Below are 16740 nucleotides of genomic sequence, written 5' to 3'. Positions count from 1 at the left end.
CCATTTGATCCTACCAGATTCCACTCCATGTTCTGCTATCACTAAGTGAAAACTAAACGATAGCTAGTGTAAAGTACGTAACTTGGTACAAGTGCATTATTAGTAACCACTGAGAAAGAACATCCACAATTAACAGCCAGCTAAATCAAAAGCTTAGTTCTGGCCTATTATATTTTATAAATACAAAGTTAACAAATTTTACCATTACAAGTTTAAACTGAAACGTACTTTCTGGCTAAATGGCAGAATCATTAACTACGCAATTCTTACAGCAGCTGTTTCTTCCTAGCTTCCACCAGCACACTTCTACTTAAATTTATGTAAAAGAAACCACACATTACTATTTAGGCAGTGTGCATTGCTTTCTGTTTTTTTTTTTTAAACATGCCAACACAGTTACAAAGGTGCCCACACAAGTGCAGCAGTTTTTATAAAACTTGTAACTTCTGTTTGAAACTAATGCTAGAAATACATAACTGTAACAAAACTATATAGGAGGTTACAAGACTTCTTCCCTCCTTTCATCGTCCAGGACAAAGTGCAATTCTCATACTTGCTGCTGTCACAAGTGTCTTTCCCTTTATCAAGCCTGTCTGAATTTAAGCAGCTTTTGGACTGTGCCCTTAGTCACATGGTCTGAAATTTTGGGTAGACCTCTGTGGAGCCAGGAGTTGGACTTGATGATCCTTATGGGTCCCTTCCAACTCAGGATATTCTATGATTCTATGATTCTGTGATCTGCAGCATGCACACTGAGAATCTACTAACCTGCAAACACGACCTCACTGAGCACAACTGAATTAACTTCATGACCTTCTAAAGTCTATTACTTGAAAAAAAGTGAACAGAATACAATCAGTTGTATCAAGCTACAGGAAAAAAAAAATCCTGGCTTACTATTTGTGAAGTTTAAGATCTTGCTCTTTTCAATATGTTCTATTAAGAACAAACTCTCTTGATTAAACAGTAAATTCCACATTCACAGCAATTTCTATACCTTTAAATTCAAACTTTTCATTACTGCATAAAAACTTTATTAGATTTGTGCAACAGTGCCACATTAAAAAAAAAAAAAAAAAATCTTAAACACTATTACCATCTTTCTTTCGGAAAGTTCTTTACAATTTCACTAATGATTGGCTGGTAGCAGGAATCTCTCTCAGGCTTTCCCTCTTCGCTCCAGTCTCTCACAAATTGTTTCAAGGTGGATTTCAATTTATCCATGTCAAACGTTGAAGCTGGTGTAATCTTCCCTCTTCCCTGATTAAAGTGGGGGGAAAAAAAGTTAATGGAAAAATGCATCAAATATCCTTAGCCTTGAAGAATATAAAGTAAATCATAAACAGACAAATGTCATGCTGTAACGGCTGTTGAGAGTTTTAGCTGACAAAGAAGTCTTTCACTTCTGAGACCAGTGCTTACATCCAGACTAGAACACTAAATGAATTGAGTTTGGTGGTCTCAGTGAGGCACCCAAGAGAGTAGGTTCTTCCACATCACAAAAGCAATAAATAGTATGGCATAGCAGAGCACAGCTCGTAGTCCTTATTCATGAAAGGACCAGGGTTTAGCCAGCGCAGAGGCTGAACTGCTTATCCTGAGATGATGATCTCTTTAGGTACTAATGAGGCAGCACTGAGAAGCTCAGACTAGAGCTGCCCATTACTGTACCTTGCCTGTAGATACCAAAAAGGACTTCAGTTTCCATCTCTGCCACTCCTTTAACCCTGAATGCAATTTTTTTTTTGACATAGATGCCACACTGAAAAAGCAGATAAATAGCGAAAAAGTTTTACAGGTGATAACATTCAGAATATTTGGCCTAACTAAAACTATAACTGATTTAGGATACCATAACATAAAAGAACCTACAGAAAAACAGAGAATGCCATTTATGCTGTACATAGTTAACTGAAATATTAACTTTAAAATGTAACTAGGGTAGAGCTAGAACCCTGGAGCAAAAAAAGGGTTTGTTTTGTTTTTCTTAAAAAAAAAATAAAAATCAGTGATTACTGTCATTTGCCAGATTCACAATTAGTTTTTGTAAGAGGAACTACAAATACTAACAACATTGTTTTCTTAACATCAGCTCTGCAAGATGTTTAGGATAAGAGTAAGAAAATGTAAGCAATCAGGAATTCATAGAGGAGAAAGCAAAGAGGGCAAAAGTTAAGAAAGCTGGAGATCTAAAGGCATGATAAACAAATGTAGAAAATCCCAAGGCGTACAGAATTTAATTTTGTAGTATGAAAAAGTCCATTTTAACATACGTCTTCTCCATATTCTTTGTTTTCAAACATATGAACGCAGTCATTCACAATGGTATGTAGTATTTCTTGATTATGATCGATGCACTTCCGAATCTTGTCAAGGTGAGGAAGGAATTGAGGAAGAAGACACTGTTGGTTAGCTGGGAGAGATTTAAACTGCCTCTCTGTTCTGTTCACTCGTTCATGCATATTCGTTCTAAAAAGCAAAAAGTTTAAGGTCTTTAGAAATCATCAGAAATAAATGCACAAAAGCACGTAATTCATTCTAAGCTACACCGGTTAGAGTTATCAATTTATTTAAACTTAGAAAATTTTCAGACAATGAACTGCTTACTAGAGAACAAGTTTTCAGGAAATTTTTAGGCAAAATGTTTGTTTTAAGCACTAGTTCTACATCATTATCATTTTAACCTCTTACAGTTTAGGATGACTATTATTTTATTCTTACCATCCCATCACCCTTGCTAGCACAGGTGATCACTACCTTAATATATGGATTAACAAAAGTTAATGAACAACCAAAAATAGCCATAATGTTTCCTAAATCCAATTTAAATTGATTGAAGCAGCTGAATTATGTGGTAACCTTTGGAATAAAAAGAGCTGGTTACAGAGTAGGAATAGGTATCCTCAAAATCAATTGCTTCTGAAGGAGCCAAAAAAGTGAAGGCTAGACATCGATGCAGTTCTGGTACGCCAGCTAAGATACTAAACTACCTTAACAACATATTCCCACAAGTATGAGTACTGTGAATTTGATGTAACTAATATGAGCTAAACATAACTCTTCCTTTTCCCAAAGTAACAATTTCACAAAAAAAGGTTAAGCTGCTGCCAAGAGAAAGAGGATTTACTATTATTATTTTTTTCTTCCCTTTCCTTTTTCTTCCTTCTCCTCACCTGAACAATTTAAGTTTAACACCATGTGACAGTTCTGGCACTCATCAGGCCTGCCATAAAGCTGGTTTGACTTGCTAACTGTGAAGAGAGCTCTATAAGATAGCTCTATTTTATTTCTGACAGTTTAGTAAGTCAAGCTGGCTAAGCACAGGGTCATAGCAACTCTGGGAGGGAGAGGCTGTGATGCCAGGTCAAGGGAGATCGCCCCTTTTGGCAGGAGCAAATCATTTTATTGAGTTAAGCCACCTTGCAGTTTCTCAAACTTTCGTGTCATCGTACTGCTGTAGAGTTGAGAACTAGCAATCAGAGACAGCAAGGTACCGAATTGCTTTTGACTGGGTTAATTTTCCCTACAGCAGCTCATATAGTGCTGTATCTTGGATTTGTCACCAAAACAGTGTTGATAACACACAGATATTTTAGCTGTTGCTTTATTGCATCATGGCTTTCTTTCTCATACTGCCTCACCAGCGAGGAGGCTAGAGGGTACACGACCAGGACAGCTGGCCCAGACTGGCCAAAGGGATATCCCCTACCATACGATGCTATGGTCAGCAATGAAAGTTGGGTAAAAGGAGGAGGAAAGGGAGGTATTCACAGTTATAGCACCTGCCTTCCCCAGTAGCTATTACACGTGACAAAGCTCCGCTTTCCTGGAAATGGGTAAACATCTCTCTGGTCATGCGAAGTCATGAATGCATTGTTTATTTTGCTTTGCATGGTTACACAGCTTTTGCTTTACCTATTAACTGTCTGCATCTCAACCCATGAGTTTTCTCTCTTTTACCCCTTCCTCTCTCTTCCCCATTACGCTGTGGGAGAGTGAGCAAGCCCCTGTGTGGGGCTCAGCTGCCCACAACAGGTGTAGCTGCTATGATTTTAGTTGCAACCTCGGACTGGAAATTTGACCAGTTAACGTTTCCAACATTACATTCATACTACTGAAAGTGTTCATTTTAATATATACACAGGGTTTAAGTGACACTTAAAAATAAAGTAGAAAAGATCAGTAAGAAAAATAAACCGATCCTCTACATAAAACACAATGTCTCATTATCAACATCTGTTGGATGCTTTGTCAGTAATGTCCTTCGAATCATCCTCCATCCTTTTAATGATGAGTTGACACCTGTTAGCAGAATGAATAATTCACTGAAATCAGAAGAACTACAAGGGATTAATTTAGGTCCGTATGTCTGCTGACCTTAATCTGGACTGAACTGAAAACGTGTTGTTGCCTTGTTCATACGGGTGCTTCCACACAAATAATTTTTAACTACCAATATACGTAATTCCACTTAAAGTCAGATTTATTTCTCTGAAGCAGAATTTATTCAATTCCTACAGTAGAATTTGAGTCATATCCTTTCATTACAGTTTCCTACTGAAGTTGAAGGATTCAAAAGCAACCCAGAATCATAACTTGAGCATGAGGTTGACAGGGACGTTCTTGCTTTCTGAGGCCAGAAGATACAGTTACATCACTGACATCAGTAATGACAGCTCTCTGTTATTAGAGAATTCTGTACAGAGGAAAAATCCAAGGTGTCATCCAGTCCAACCTCCTGCTCAAACATAAATCCTGGAAAACACAAAAATCCATGATACAGAAATAATAAGCAAAAAAAATACTTAAAATGTCACGTACCCGAAAAACCTGTCACTTAAAAGTTCTGGATATGCTTGTCTGACATCGACAAAAAGCAGTTCAGTGCATAATAATGACTCAGGTGACAGGGTCTGTCAGCAGGAGTATACACTATGCAGCATAGCCACGTCCTAAATCTACTTCTAAAGCCTAAAGTAACATAAAAGGGTTTACCAAAATACTAAAGACGAGTGGACTTTTCCAGCCAGTCCCACCCCTTTTCTGTCATTGGAACGAGTTGTTACCCCTTCACTGAAGTTGGTTATTTCTGACTCTTATCTCATTCCTAAAGACCCAATGAACCTTTTTTTCTTTTTTTGACTGATCAAACGTTTAGAGAGCTAAGCTTATTAGAAAATGGCATCCACTAGCCCTATTACGAGGGCTCATCTGCCGTACGAATTAACACATCTTTCGGAAATTTCTCCAGTGAGGAAAGCACCCCTTTCGCCTCTTTGAGGGCAGGGCCCTTCCGAACACTTCACAAAGCGTTTCGGCGTTTTATCTGAGGCGAGGCGACCTTCCGCACCCTCGCTCCAGGCGTTTTGCCCTGTGTTTGTTTAAGCGTTAAGCCCCGTCGCCGACAAAGCCCCCGGGACGGCTCTGCGCGCACCCACGGACGCGAGGGCCGGGCCGGTCGGTGGGGTGGGGGGTCCGCCCGCAGCACCCCCGCGGTGCCGGTTACCCGTAGTATCGGAAGGCGTTGATGATCCTGCGGAAGTGCTCCCGCTCCATGCGCTCCTCCTCCGCCTCCTCCTCCGCCCGGGCCGCCGCCGCCAGCGCCCTGGGCTCGTGCGGCTGCCGCCGCCGCCGCTCGTCGCCGCGCTCGGCCGCCCGCTCGGCCTGCCGCTCGCCGCCCCCGCCGCCCGCGCCCTCCGCCGGCCACGGCAGCTGCTCGCGCTCCTCCTCGTGGCCCCGCCGCAGCCCCCTGCGCATGGCCTTGGCGGGCGGGTCCCTCTCGCCCCGGGGCGGCGGCGGCGGCGGCGGCAGCGCCGGCTGCGCTTTGCGGGACACGGCGCACGCGGCCGACATCCCCCCCCCGCCGGCCGCCCGCAACGGTCGCGCACGGGCGCTCGCTTCCGGCGAGGGGCGGCCCCGCGCCGAGCGCCGGCCCAGGGGGAGTATCGCGAGAGCGGGCGCGGCGCCGTGACGGGAGGGGAGAGGAGGGGCGCGGCTGGCGCAGGCGTGGTGCTGCCGGCGGGCGGTGCCGCCCAGCACTACAGGGAGGGGCCCGGCGTTTGCCTGCGGGAGGACACCCCGTGCTCTTGAGGCACTGCTCCCGCACGGCTCCGTACCACGGGGTCCATCCATCCCCCAGGAGCAAACTGCTCCAGCACGGGTCCCCCACGGGTGGGCGGCAGCTCCCCCCAGACCCCTGCTCCTGCGTGGGCTCCTCTCCACGGGCTGCAGCTCCGGCCCGGGGCCTGCTCCTGCGGGGGCTCTCCATGGGCCGCAGCCTCCTCCAGGCCACCTCCACCTGCTCCACCGGGGGCTCCTCCCCGGGCTGCAGCGTGGAGATCTGCTCCGTGTGGGACCCGTGGGCTGCAGGGGGACAGCCTGCTCCACCAGGGGCCTCTGCACAGCCCGCAGGGGAACTGCTGCTGCGTGCCTGGAGCACCTCCTGCCCTCCTGCTGCACTGAGCTTGGGGGCTGCACGGCTGCTTCTCACTCCTCTCTCCCATCTGCTGTTGCACAGCAGGGTTTTTTTTTTTTTTTCCCCGTCTTAAATCTGCTCTACCAGAGGCCCAAAAAGAACCGCTCACTGGCTTGGCTTTGGTCAGCAGCGGGTCCCTTTTGCAGCCGGCTCTGAACAGACATGGGGCGGATGCTGGGCTCTGCTCACAGAGGCCGCCTGTGCAGCCCCCCGCCTCCCCCCCCCCCCCCCGCAAACCTTGCTGTGTAAGCCCAAAACACTCTGCAGTCAATATATCATCTAAAATTGCACTTGTGCATTTCTCCACGTAAGAAAATACTTCACAAGTTTATCAAAGGGAGACCACAAGCCTGTAAGTTCCATGCAAGGATAGGAAGTTCAACAACATCAATGCATTTGAGCAAAAATAATCTGAAGGTTTTTTTATTGCAAAATAACAATACAAAACAGCATTTAGAAGTACTTCATCTTGAACACAGATTTAACTGCTCTGATCTGTTTAAGGCCTTTTTCTTATTTACGGTTTTGGGACTATTAATAAAGCAATATATTTCAATCACCATGATCAGTTCAGTTGAAGTGTAAGTAATACAGTCCATTCTTTGCTTTTCACTTCTGCAGCTGGATTTTTATTCTGGCTTTTTTATTTTTAATTAAAAATAAATTATTTTTTAATAATAAAGGCTTTTTTTTAATTTTAGTTTTTATTTGTTCTTAAATAAAATTTAAGAGATCATATACAAAAAGTACGGGTTAATACGTTACTTATCCAGCAACTGAAGACAATTAAACCTGCTAGTTTCCTAGTTTATCTTGATATATATATACAGATTCTGTAACAAAATTTTAACATACATTTAGTATGCCTGCTTTCTGAACGCTTTCATTGTATACATAATATATAATTACATACATAACTTCATCCTGAGTTCTGAATATTAGTAAGAAATATTTCTTACTTCCTCCTCCCCGAAGCATGGATTTATTATCTTGTACTTTTCACCATTCTAATCCATGATCTTTCTATGATATAAGTAATTTAACTTGTTAGTGATGCGTATCTATTCTGAGATGTTAGTCCCCCACATTTTCCTAACAATCTTTCTTTTTAAAATAATACATTCTCAACTGGTCCAAACACGTAACATAGAAATTACCTGAGAAACACCACACGGGTATTGAGCAAATCTAAGCTCAGTTACAATGCATTCAGTAACAGATTCGGTTACTGAATGAGCAGAGTAACAGCTTACACAATCTTAAAGTTAGCATTGCCACAGCTTACAGCTAGTTCCTCTAACCACGTTTATCAGTGATTACCTCTAATATTTAATCATCATTCCCAAGTACTATACGAACATTTCAAATTGCATTCATCCATTTTCAGATCATCTTACTAATCCAACAGAACTGCATCATTATAGTTTAGTTCTGTATACAAAAGTGTTTATATTATTTAAAATACACAAATTCAATCACATATAAAGATCAGCCAAGGCATGACTGATGAAAGGAATCCTAAGGAATAATGCACTGTTGATAGTTAACTCAGTATCTGAGGCTTACAGAGCTAATACTTGCTACAAATCCACTTGCGTTGCATGAACTATCGTTATGGGCTTTAAGTGTGGACATCTGCTCAGTTGGTTGGCTTGCCAAGCAACATTCCTGGGGTTTTAAATCAGTATCAGACAGAACCCAGGCCTTCTACATTATCATGCCATGAGACTTGCTGATCTGAAACAAAAATAAGTACACGTTTAACTTGCGGTGTCATTTCTCTGTTTGCATGTGACATCACTGTATATTCGAACCTACCACTACCACAACGTGTCTGCTTACACTGATGTTTTGCCTCACCTTTTTTTTTTTTTTTACTCTATCAGCAGATAGCAGTGGGTTCACCTATTATTCAAGAGAACCCAACAATGCGCTTAAAGCTATACCTCATTATGACGCAGAGTAACAGGCAAATATACATAAAGACATAGGAACACATGTATATGTATCACATAATCCTAGAATGGTTTGGGCTGGAAGGGACCTTAAAGATCATCTAGTTCTAACCCTCGTGTCGACACGGATGCCACCCACCAGAGCAGGCTGCCCAAAGCCCCATCCAGCCAGGCCTCGAACACCTCCAGGGATGGGGCATCCACAGCTTCTCTGGGTAACCTGTGCCAGTGCCTCACCACCCTCTGAGTGAAGAATTTCCTCCTAACATCTAATCTCTAATCTAAATTTCTCCTCTTTTAGTTTAAAACGAATCCCCCTTGTCCCATCACTACCTTGCCCATGTAAAAGTCTCTCTCCATCTTTTTTATAAGCCCCATTTAAGTACTAAAAGGCCTCAGTGAGGTCTCCCTGGAGCCTTCTCTTTTCCAGGCTGAACATCCCCAGCTCTCTCAGCTCTCTCAGCCTTTCTTCATAGGAGAGGTGCTCCAGCCCTCTGATCAACTTCATGGCCCTCCTCTGGACCCGCTCTAACAGCCCCACATCCTTCTTGTGCTGGGGGCCCCAGCCCTGGATGCAGCACTCCAGGTGGGGCCTCACAAGGGCAGAGCAGAGGGGCACAATCACCTCCCTCCACCTGCTGGCCACTTTTGATGCATCCCAGGATTTGGCTGGCTTTCTGGGCTGCAAGTGCACACTACTGCCTCATGTTGAGCTTTTCGCCCACAAAAACCCCTAAGTCCTTCTCTGCAGGGCTGCTCTTCCTCCAGTCTGTACTCATGTCCAGGATTGCCCCGACCCAGATGCAGCACCTTGCGTTATGAAAATATAGTCAGATATAGATCTGTACAATCCTTGCAGTGTTTCCATACAAAGTAATAAGCTTCTTGTTAACTTGGAATTCTATAAGCATATCCAATTTCCAATAAAATCACTTACTTCCTTCCCTCAGCTTTTTTAACTCCTGTATTATATCACTATACACACAGGATAAAAGCTCTTCTTGGGGTTTAGTTCCATCCAAATAAACTAAGAAGAAAGAAAAAGTTTTCATGAGTTCTGTGCCAGTTATCTACAGTAGCAGTTGGTAACATTTTCAGTATTCCTATGAATGCAATCAGAAGAGATGAAAAAAATAGGAAGCAAGAGCCGTTCCTCCCTTTCTTTCTTTCCCAAATTGAATATGAATGTTAAAAAATAACATAACGGAAAAGTATCATAGTTAGGAATTAGTTTACAAATATTTATGGTAAAAAAATCTCCAAAAGAGTAGCAGTAATAACATTAGGACAGTATAGCAATCGAATAATTCAGCAGAGAGGTTCCTATGCAAGGCAAGATCTCAGATTCTTCCTCAACGTCAGGGTTTGCGGAAGTCAAGAAAGAGCATTGTAGTTCTCCCCCTCACTGCACAGTAAACAGCAGTGCCCTAGTCTGCATGCTCATGAAAAGCCACCTGATGTTTCTTTCCTCTGTGACCCACTCCAGAAGCAGGCACTCCCAAGAGCTGTAGAAGTGTCAGTGTCACACAAACTCACAGTACCACCATACCAGCAAGCTAGGCTTTGACATTCCCCATGCAAAGCTAGTGACTGTGGTATGTACAAAAGCATCTGTGAAGTAGCCTGTATCTTTTAATGGGACTTCAGCCAGGATTTTAATTTTGAAGAATTCAGCCAGGGCATCAGCTATTGTCTCAGAAGTTTCCTGTTTAGCCACAGACGTTTATGCACGCATGAACATGCAAACTAGCTTGTTAAATGGACTTAATTGATGATCAAAAAATTTCTACTTTTTAACCTCATAATTTTCATTATTTAAAAATAATTAAAAATAATAAAACAAAACTGTAAAGACTTAAAATATAAACCAACAGAAAGGGCAAAACCTACTGTGTACAAGTGCCACACTAATATTTGAAGAAAATGTTGTCTCTTATAAAAAACACACAAGCAAACAAAACAAAACAAACAAACAAAACAGACAAGCGCCACACTTTATAATTTTATAAGTTTAAAATTAAGGATACCATACCAATGTTACTTGCGTGTTCTTCCAATTCATTTTTGTATTTCAGATACATAGGCCACACGTGTCCATCAAAGTACCCCGGTGTATCTGCTGGCTGATAGACTCTGGTGCTACACAGAAATATATTTGCATTCCCATGCAAGTTTTGCATTTCCCACACAACACCCAATGTTAGCTGGTTTAATAAGAGCATGTATCCAAAATACATATAGGCAAGGAGGTTGCATAACTGCTGGAGCAAAGGAGGGTTTTTTGTTGTAATAATATAATCTGTGATAAGAACTCTTGCTAACTTACTTATTTCTGCCAATCAAATTATACTATCTAAACAGAAAAGGAGTTTTAATTGAAGAAGACATTATATATAAATTAAGCTGCATTGAAAATGTTACCAAAATAAATTACTTTTTTTTTTCCCTTTTTTTTTGGGTATATAGACTTTCAAGTTTTAAATGGCTAAAAAATCGGACACTAACTCCTTTAAAGGCAAGTTTAGTCAAGAACCTAAAGTGGAGTCAACTAAAGTCAGCTGAACGCAGGATTGCTTTACTCAGACAGCAGTTTCAGACTTCATGCACATGTATTGCTCCAAGCACACAATAGCACTGCAAATCTGGAGCCAAGTCAGACACTGGCTCAATAACCTAAATCAAATACACAGTGTAACTAATACATCATATACTTTTAAATGAATTATACAATAAAACCATGCATAAATATTGTTACTTTAACATTAATCATGTAGCTATTTTCACCCAAGGATAAGACTACTTTATTATTTTTTTTTTCTCATTTTAAGAGAAATTTTAACTCCAATATGCAGTCAGTAATCTAAATAATTTATCTGGATGCCAAATTCCTTTTCGGAATTTGTAAGACACTTAACATTTTAATATCTCAGTGATCTCAGTGCTTTAAAATACAAACAAACAAACAAAAAAAGACCACATTTGTTAATATTTGATAAATACCCACAGCATCTTGCCTGGGAATCACAGAAAACAGATAACATGTTCTCTGTGATCTGCAAACTGTTAAGCTTACATCTGGCAAGCACAAGCTGGTAAAAACAAACCACTCCAGGTTAGAGGATACAATGACCCTCTGTGAGCAATAATTGAATAATCTTACCTCCTTCTCCTTTTGCACTCTTCATAAGGAAGCGTCAAAAAATATCTTCTATTCCAGAGTTCATTAAGTGGCCTAAGAAAAAAATATATTTAGTTCCCCCTTCCTTTTTAGGGCAGTTCTTAACATACCAGTTTACATACTACTGCTTACTCATAATTATACAGCAGAAAGCCTTCAACAATCAAAATATAAACATCTTCTGTATTTTTAACACTGTCACGTGTATTCTGTGGTTCTTCAGTCACAACAGCTGAGCATGTACGGCTGTTCATCCAATTGTGAATACTTTTCACCATTTCATCCATATAGAGAGCATCAAGTACTAGATGAAAAGAAAAAGTTAGGCACCTCTTAAAAACAAAGAATTAAAAAATTTAAAGAACCCTCAAGTGCCCATAAACCTAAATCAGTAAAAAACAAATAATCTACATATAAGTCTAAATGAGAGGGAACAGTATTACCCCTCCATAGTCTCTCTCACACATGTAGGCAGTTCTGTGTTGGCAACAGATGATACCCTAAAACAGAAGCTTTTCCTAGGATTGGAGTATATCTGGTTGGTGTGGTCCCTCTGAATCCCGTGACACCAAAAAGTGTGTGAATTCCCTCACAGCCTTTTTCTCCATGGAAGAAATTCCAGGGACTGCTCTCTTATTCTAGAGAACTTGTAAAAAAAACGAATACCTCCACCTTTCAGTCAACTGTCACTGAAATAGGCCAAGGGAGGGGGCTCAAATATTTTTTTGGTTTGGGTTTTCATTGGGTTTCACGTATTTGGATGGTTGGGAGGGATGGATTGGTTTGAAAGGAGGATGGCATACAAAGCAAAACAGCACAGTGTAGCACCTGTTTTTGTGTAGAGATGAAAGAACATATCAGGTAAGTACTGAACAGAAGGCAGACTTTGCATAAGGTAAGAGCAAATACATTTTAAAGGAATATTTAAGCGCAGCATTAAGCCCAGAATGAACCAGAATGTCCAACTTATCCCTCCGGTTTCAGATTCCAGTTTCATTTAGCCTAGAAGATGGGTCAGAGACTGCATTAACTATGAAAGTCAGTTTTCAGACATAAATTAAGTTTCTGGCCAATGTTTAGAACAATATATTTTGTGATCATAGAGTATCAAAATAGAGTAGCTAATAATCAACTGTTCATAACTAGATATGACCTGAACCAAATTACTGGCATAAAGTAGATCTGGATCTAGAAGTTCACACAGCTGAATTGGCACACTGAGCCAGCATTACCTATGAAGTTGGAAACATTTGGTCTCAATGTAAGATCTGACATGAGATCAGACCCAAGCTTAACTTCTTTAGAATATAACAATGCAAGAGACTCAATGGTGAAGATATCCAATGAGATCACAGTGAAAAAAATCCATCATTACATAGAAAGTGATGAGGCTTAGCTTATGCCAGTGCTGTAAGTAAAGAGACTTTCAACTGAACAGAAGCATTTGCTACTGCACCAGGTGGTGCAACTTGAGAAAAAATTAAAAAGAGGAAAGGGTAAGACAAGCACTAGCTTCAGCAATTTGCTAATTCATCTAGTTTTCTATTCTTATCTCAGTGAGCTGAGAGAAACTGAGGTAAGGATCACTCTGAAAGAATCATTTATTTACAGCCTTTCTCTGAAGGGATGGGTTCAGAGGATGGAGGGGAACAAAGTGTTGAAGCTCAGCACAATGGAGTTGCAGTAAAATGTTCAGAAACAATGCTTCAAAGTTACTGACCATCATACAGCTTAAATCCACGCTCATCTGTTTCTACTTCAGACTCTGGCTGAAAAGAAGAAAAATCAGTATTTTCAATGGTGCTTTGTATCCTAATTGATAAAATTTGTGTTCAAAATTAAAATGCCATATACAACGATTTTGATGTCATACAAACACTGTATTTGATCTAGAACAACAGATTCTCCAAAACATAGCTCTTAAGTTCAATAGAACTTTACCCTTCAGAAATCAGAACATGTTCAACCTCTTTAACAACTCTGATATTAATACAAAATGTTTATTTTTTTCTTTTTTGATTTGGGAAATAATTAACTACATATTACCACATGGATGTAGGGTAAATACAACAATGTTATAAACTCCATTAGCATAAAGTATCTGCAAAAAACGCATCCAAGGTACACCCATTCCTTACTTTGAAAGAGATCAAAAATACAGTCAATTTCTTTTTCCCAAGTATACTCAGTGGTTTTGGCCACTGAAAGTTCAGTTACCCCAGTTCTGGTTTTATTTCTCTTTCTTGCAGTTATTATTTTAAGCAGTGTCAATTTTAACAGTCCATCGATAGCTGAACTGGGAATAGTACAAATGATGTTAAAATCTACTCAAGCCCACTTTTATCTAATAGGTCTTTTCATCCATACTGTTACCTTAAAGAAGTCATCCTGAGAGATTATATCACAGTTGGGAAGCATCTCCTTAAGCTTTTCTGCCAGTGTTGTTTTTCCTCCATTTGTTACTCTGATTTAGAAAACACAGTAGAAACTGCATCAAGATATAATCTGTCTTTTAAACACATACACACCTATACACACATACATATATAAATAGAGTAAACCACAACGACACTGCCCCCGCTCCCATAAAGTTTATTCACATTAAATATTCCCTTGAAATTTTCTATGAGGTTCTAACAGCTTCCAGACAGTAAATCCAGCTACCATCCAGACAGTAAATCCAGCAAAGATAACAAAGAAATTAGAGAGAGGTGATACCTGAGATCTCCAACAGAGACGGGAAAAATTTCTTAAGAGTTATACACAATAAAAAATACAATAATATGATATATTTGCAGTCTATTTTCACAAGTTATCTATTCAGAAATAGAAATTATACCGCAATTCATTCTGCAAGGAAGACTAGTCTTGAGCTGTACAGGAAATTTAATTCGCTAATACTTACCCTCCGAGGCCAACAACCAGTATTTTCATAGCTTTTCTCATCAATTCTTCCTTTCCACTGTCAAAAATAGCAACCCAGTTAAAACTCTTAATTTATAGGTATCATAGACTTCAGTGCATTTTACCTTTGGCAGTATTTTAATAATTTGAGGTGAACTTTGAGAGACTAATTTCTACCAATATTGATTACCACAGAAGTACCTTGAAGAAAAGCACAATCACTAGCTCAAACATTAACTCTATCCAAAGGACCACATAAATGGATGCTGCGGTGGCAAAACAAACAAACAAAAAACTTAGAAAAGAACCTGGTGACACGTGCTGAGGAAAGAAAGATGTTTCAAAAATTCTTTAAGGATCATAACAGAATATGTCCAAAGACTCTTACAAATCTTGGTCTTGGCAGTGTAAGAACTCACCACTCCCTCGTCATAGTTAACAGCACTGATCACATAAGTTTTCCTCATCTGCTCCACCACAGAACAATCTGGATTCAAGATCAAAGACTGAAACTCCAAAACAGGCCGCATTTGTCCACCTACGCCCCTATTGCTGCCAAGAAACCTATCCTACGGCTCTGGCTGTCAGCTGTTAGCTGCCAAAAGACACAATTCTATCTTTCCCTAACTTTTTCAAAAACCTTTCTTCTGGAACAGGTGTTTGCAGAGCCCAAGGTGCACTGCAGTGGAAAACTACTCCAGCTGAAAAACAGTTCTGCAAAAGGGGAGGGAAAGGATGAATGTTAGTTTTCAGCTGAATGAACTCCTTCTAGTTTACCATCCAATTAGCTGCAAAGCTATCGTGTTGCAGAAGGACAGGTAGCAAGGGCTGACTGAACACCTTCCTGAGTCAGAGCTGCCAAAAGACACAATCCTGTCTTTCCCTAACTCTTAACCCAGAACTTTCTTCCAGAACAGGTGTTTCTCTTGGAAGTAGCACTAGTCTACAGACTTTGTCAAGCATTTGTCAAACACTGTTTTCCAAGAGCACATACAAATCAATAAGTGCTTAACCACACGCAATCACCCCATTTTTCACCTGCTCTGTCCTCTCAGTCACTCTTAAAATCGGATAGGACAGAGCAGGTAACACCATCCCTGACAAACAAGTTATCTGTGCTATACTAGACAAAAGACCATTACAGGGCATCAAAATGAAAGTAAAACCACACAATACTTCTGTTAAAGTAAGATTTAGACATACACAGAATCTGAGAGTTTAGCCTTTTGCATTTGTTTCACAGATCTGCACTGTGATCTTTGCATGGCTGCTTTGTGTGTTCTCTCTGTTAGAAAAAAAATGAGGATGTACTGACTAGTGCAAGAGTCATCACCAGTATGACAGACACAGTTTTGCAATCACGCTGCATACTGGGTAAGCTTTTCAAGTCAGCGTGCAAGGGTTTTCTAAGAATCTAGTAATTCTCAAGGTCAATGATATGTTTATGGTATTGACTATCTATTTAGAGAGTGTAAGCAGATTATCCGTTCTCAGGATATGATAAAATTTGATCCATGAAAACCCAATGCTACTAAAGAAAATCAGTAAGATTTGTGCTGTTGAGAATTAGCCTTTGACCCACAAACTAACATCTGGACACAGGTGCCGAGCTTTGGACCCAAATTTACGTCACTGTCTACACAAAAGTTAATCCCACCTCATGAGAAAGGAACACCATGATGACAAAAAAATGGTCAGCTCTTCCTCCCCCAGAATAACGTGTAGCCCAAATTACGAAGGCACGTTCGTCTCCAGTGTTGCAACGCGGAACTCCTACGCTAGCCTACCCACCTCGCCTCAGCACCTTTAAGCAGAGCGCAGATTCACTCCAGCTCCCCCAAGCCGTTGCCCTCGCCCTGTTTTTAACGGCACGCGGTGACGGCGCTCCGGAACCAGCGGCCACACCGCGCTTCCCCTCGGCCACCACAGACCGGGCACCGAACCCGCACGCCCGTTTCGCGGAGCTGCCGAAGGGCTCACGCAGCTCACCACACGCCGGCGCCCGGGCGTAGCACCACACGTTAACCGCCGCCTACGGACACCGGCAGAGCGGCCAGCGCGAACCGCCCCGCCCGCGGGGCTTCCGCACGGCAGCAACCGGCCCGCGGGGCACCGAGCCCCCGTCACGCGCCGGGGACGGGGCACCCCGCACCTCACGCCCGCGCTCCGACCGCCGCCAACCGCCGCCGGGGCGAGGGGGGGGGAGAGCGAGGACGGGCGGGGCCTCG

The 16740-nt window shown here is 41.6% G+C and overlaps 1 protein-coding gene across 1 annotated transcript in view; it reads right to left on the bottom strand.

Moving 5' to 3' along the window:
- CARNMT1 (carnosine N-methyltransferase 1) overlaps window positions 1–16700 on the bottom strand; it is a 31515-nt gene extending 14815 nt beyond the window's left edge. Inside the window, exons 1-12 of the mRNA XM_080572975.1 lie at window positions 16170–16700; window positions 14514–14570; window positions 13982–14072; window positions 13329–13377; window positions 11741–11912; window positions 11591–11662; window positions 10463–10569; window positions 9368–9457; window positions 8169–8212; window positions 5507–6471; window positions 2274–2469; window positions 1097–1260 (exon numbers count right to left, since the gene is read on the bottom strand). Of these exons, the coding sequence (XP_080429101.1) occupies window positions 1097–1260; window positions 2274–2469; window positions 5507–6471; window positions 8169–8212; window positions 9368–9457; window positions 10463–10569; window positions 11591–11662; window positions 11741–11912; window positions 13329–13377; window positions 13982–14072; window positions 14514–14570; window positions 16170–16174 (2012 nt within the window). The 5' untranslated portion in view covers window positions 16175–16700. The remainder of the gene's footprint in view (window positions 1–1096; window positions 1261–2273; window positions 2470–5506; window positions 6472–8168; window positions 8213–9367; window positions 9458–10462; window positions 10570–11590; window positions 11663–11740; window positions 11913–13328; window positions 13378–13981; window positions 14073–14513; window positions 14571–16169) is intronic.
- Between the last annotated feature and the right edge of the window lie 40 nt (window positions 16701–16740).

This window comes from Anser brachyrhynchus (assembly GCF_964034855.1).
Source record: "Anser brachyrhynchus genome assembly, chromosome: Z".
In the NCBI taxonomy this organism is placed as follows: Eukaryota; Metazoa; Chordata; class Aves; order Anseriformes; family Anatidae; genus Anser; species Anser brachyrhynchus.
Note: the sequence above shows the minus strand (reverse complement) of the source record. Positions and strands in the feature narration are given on the sequence as shown.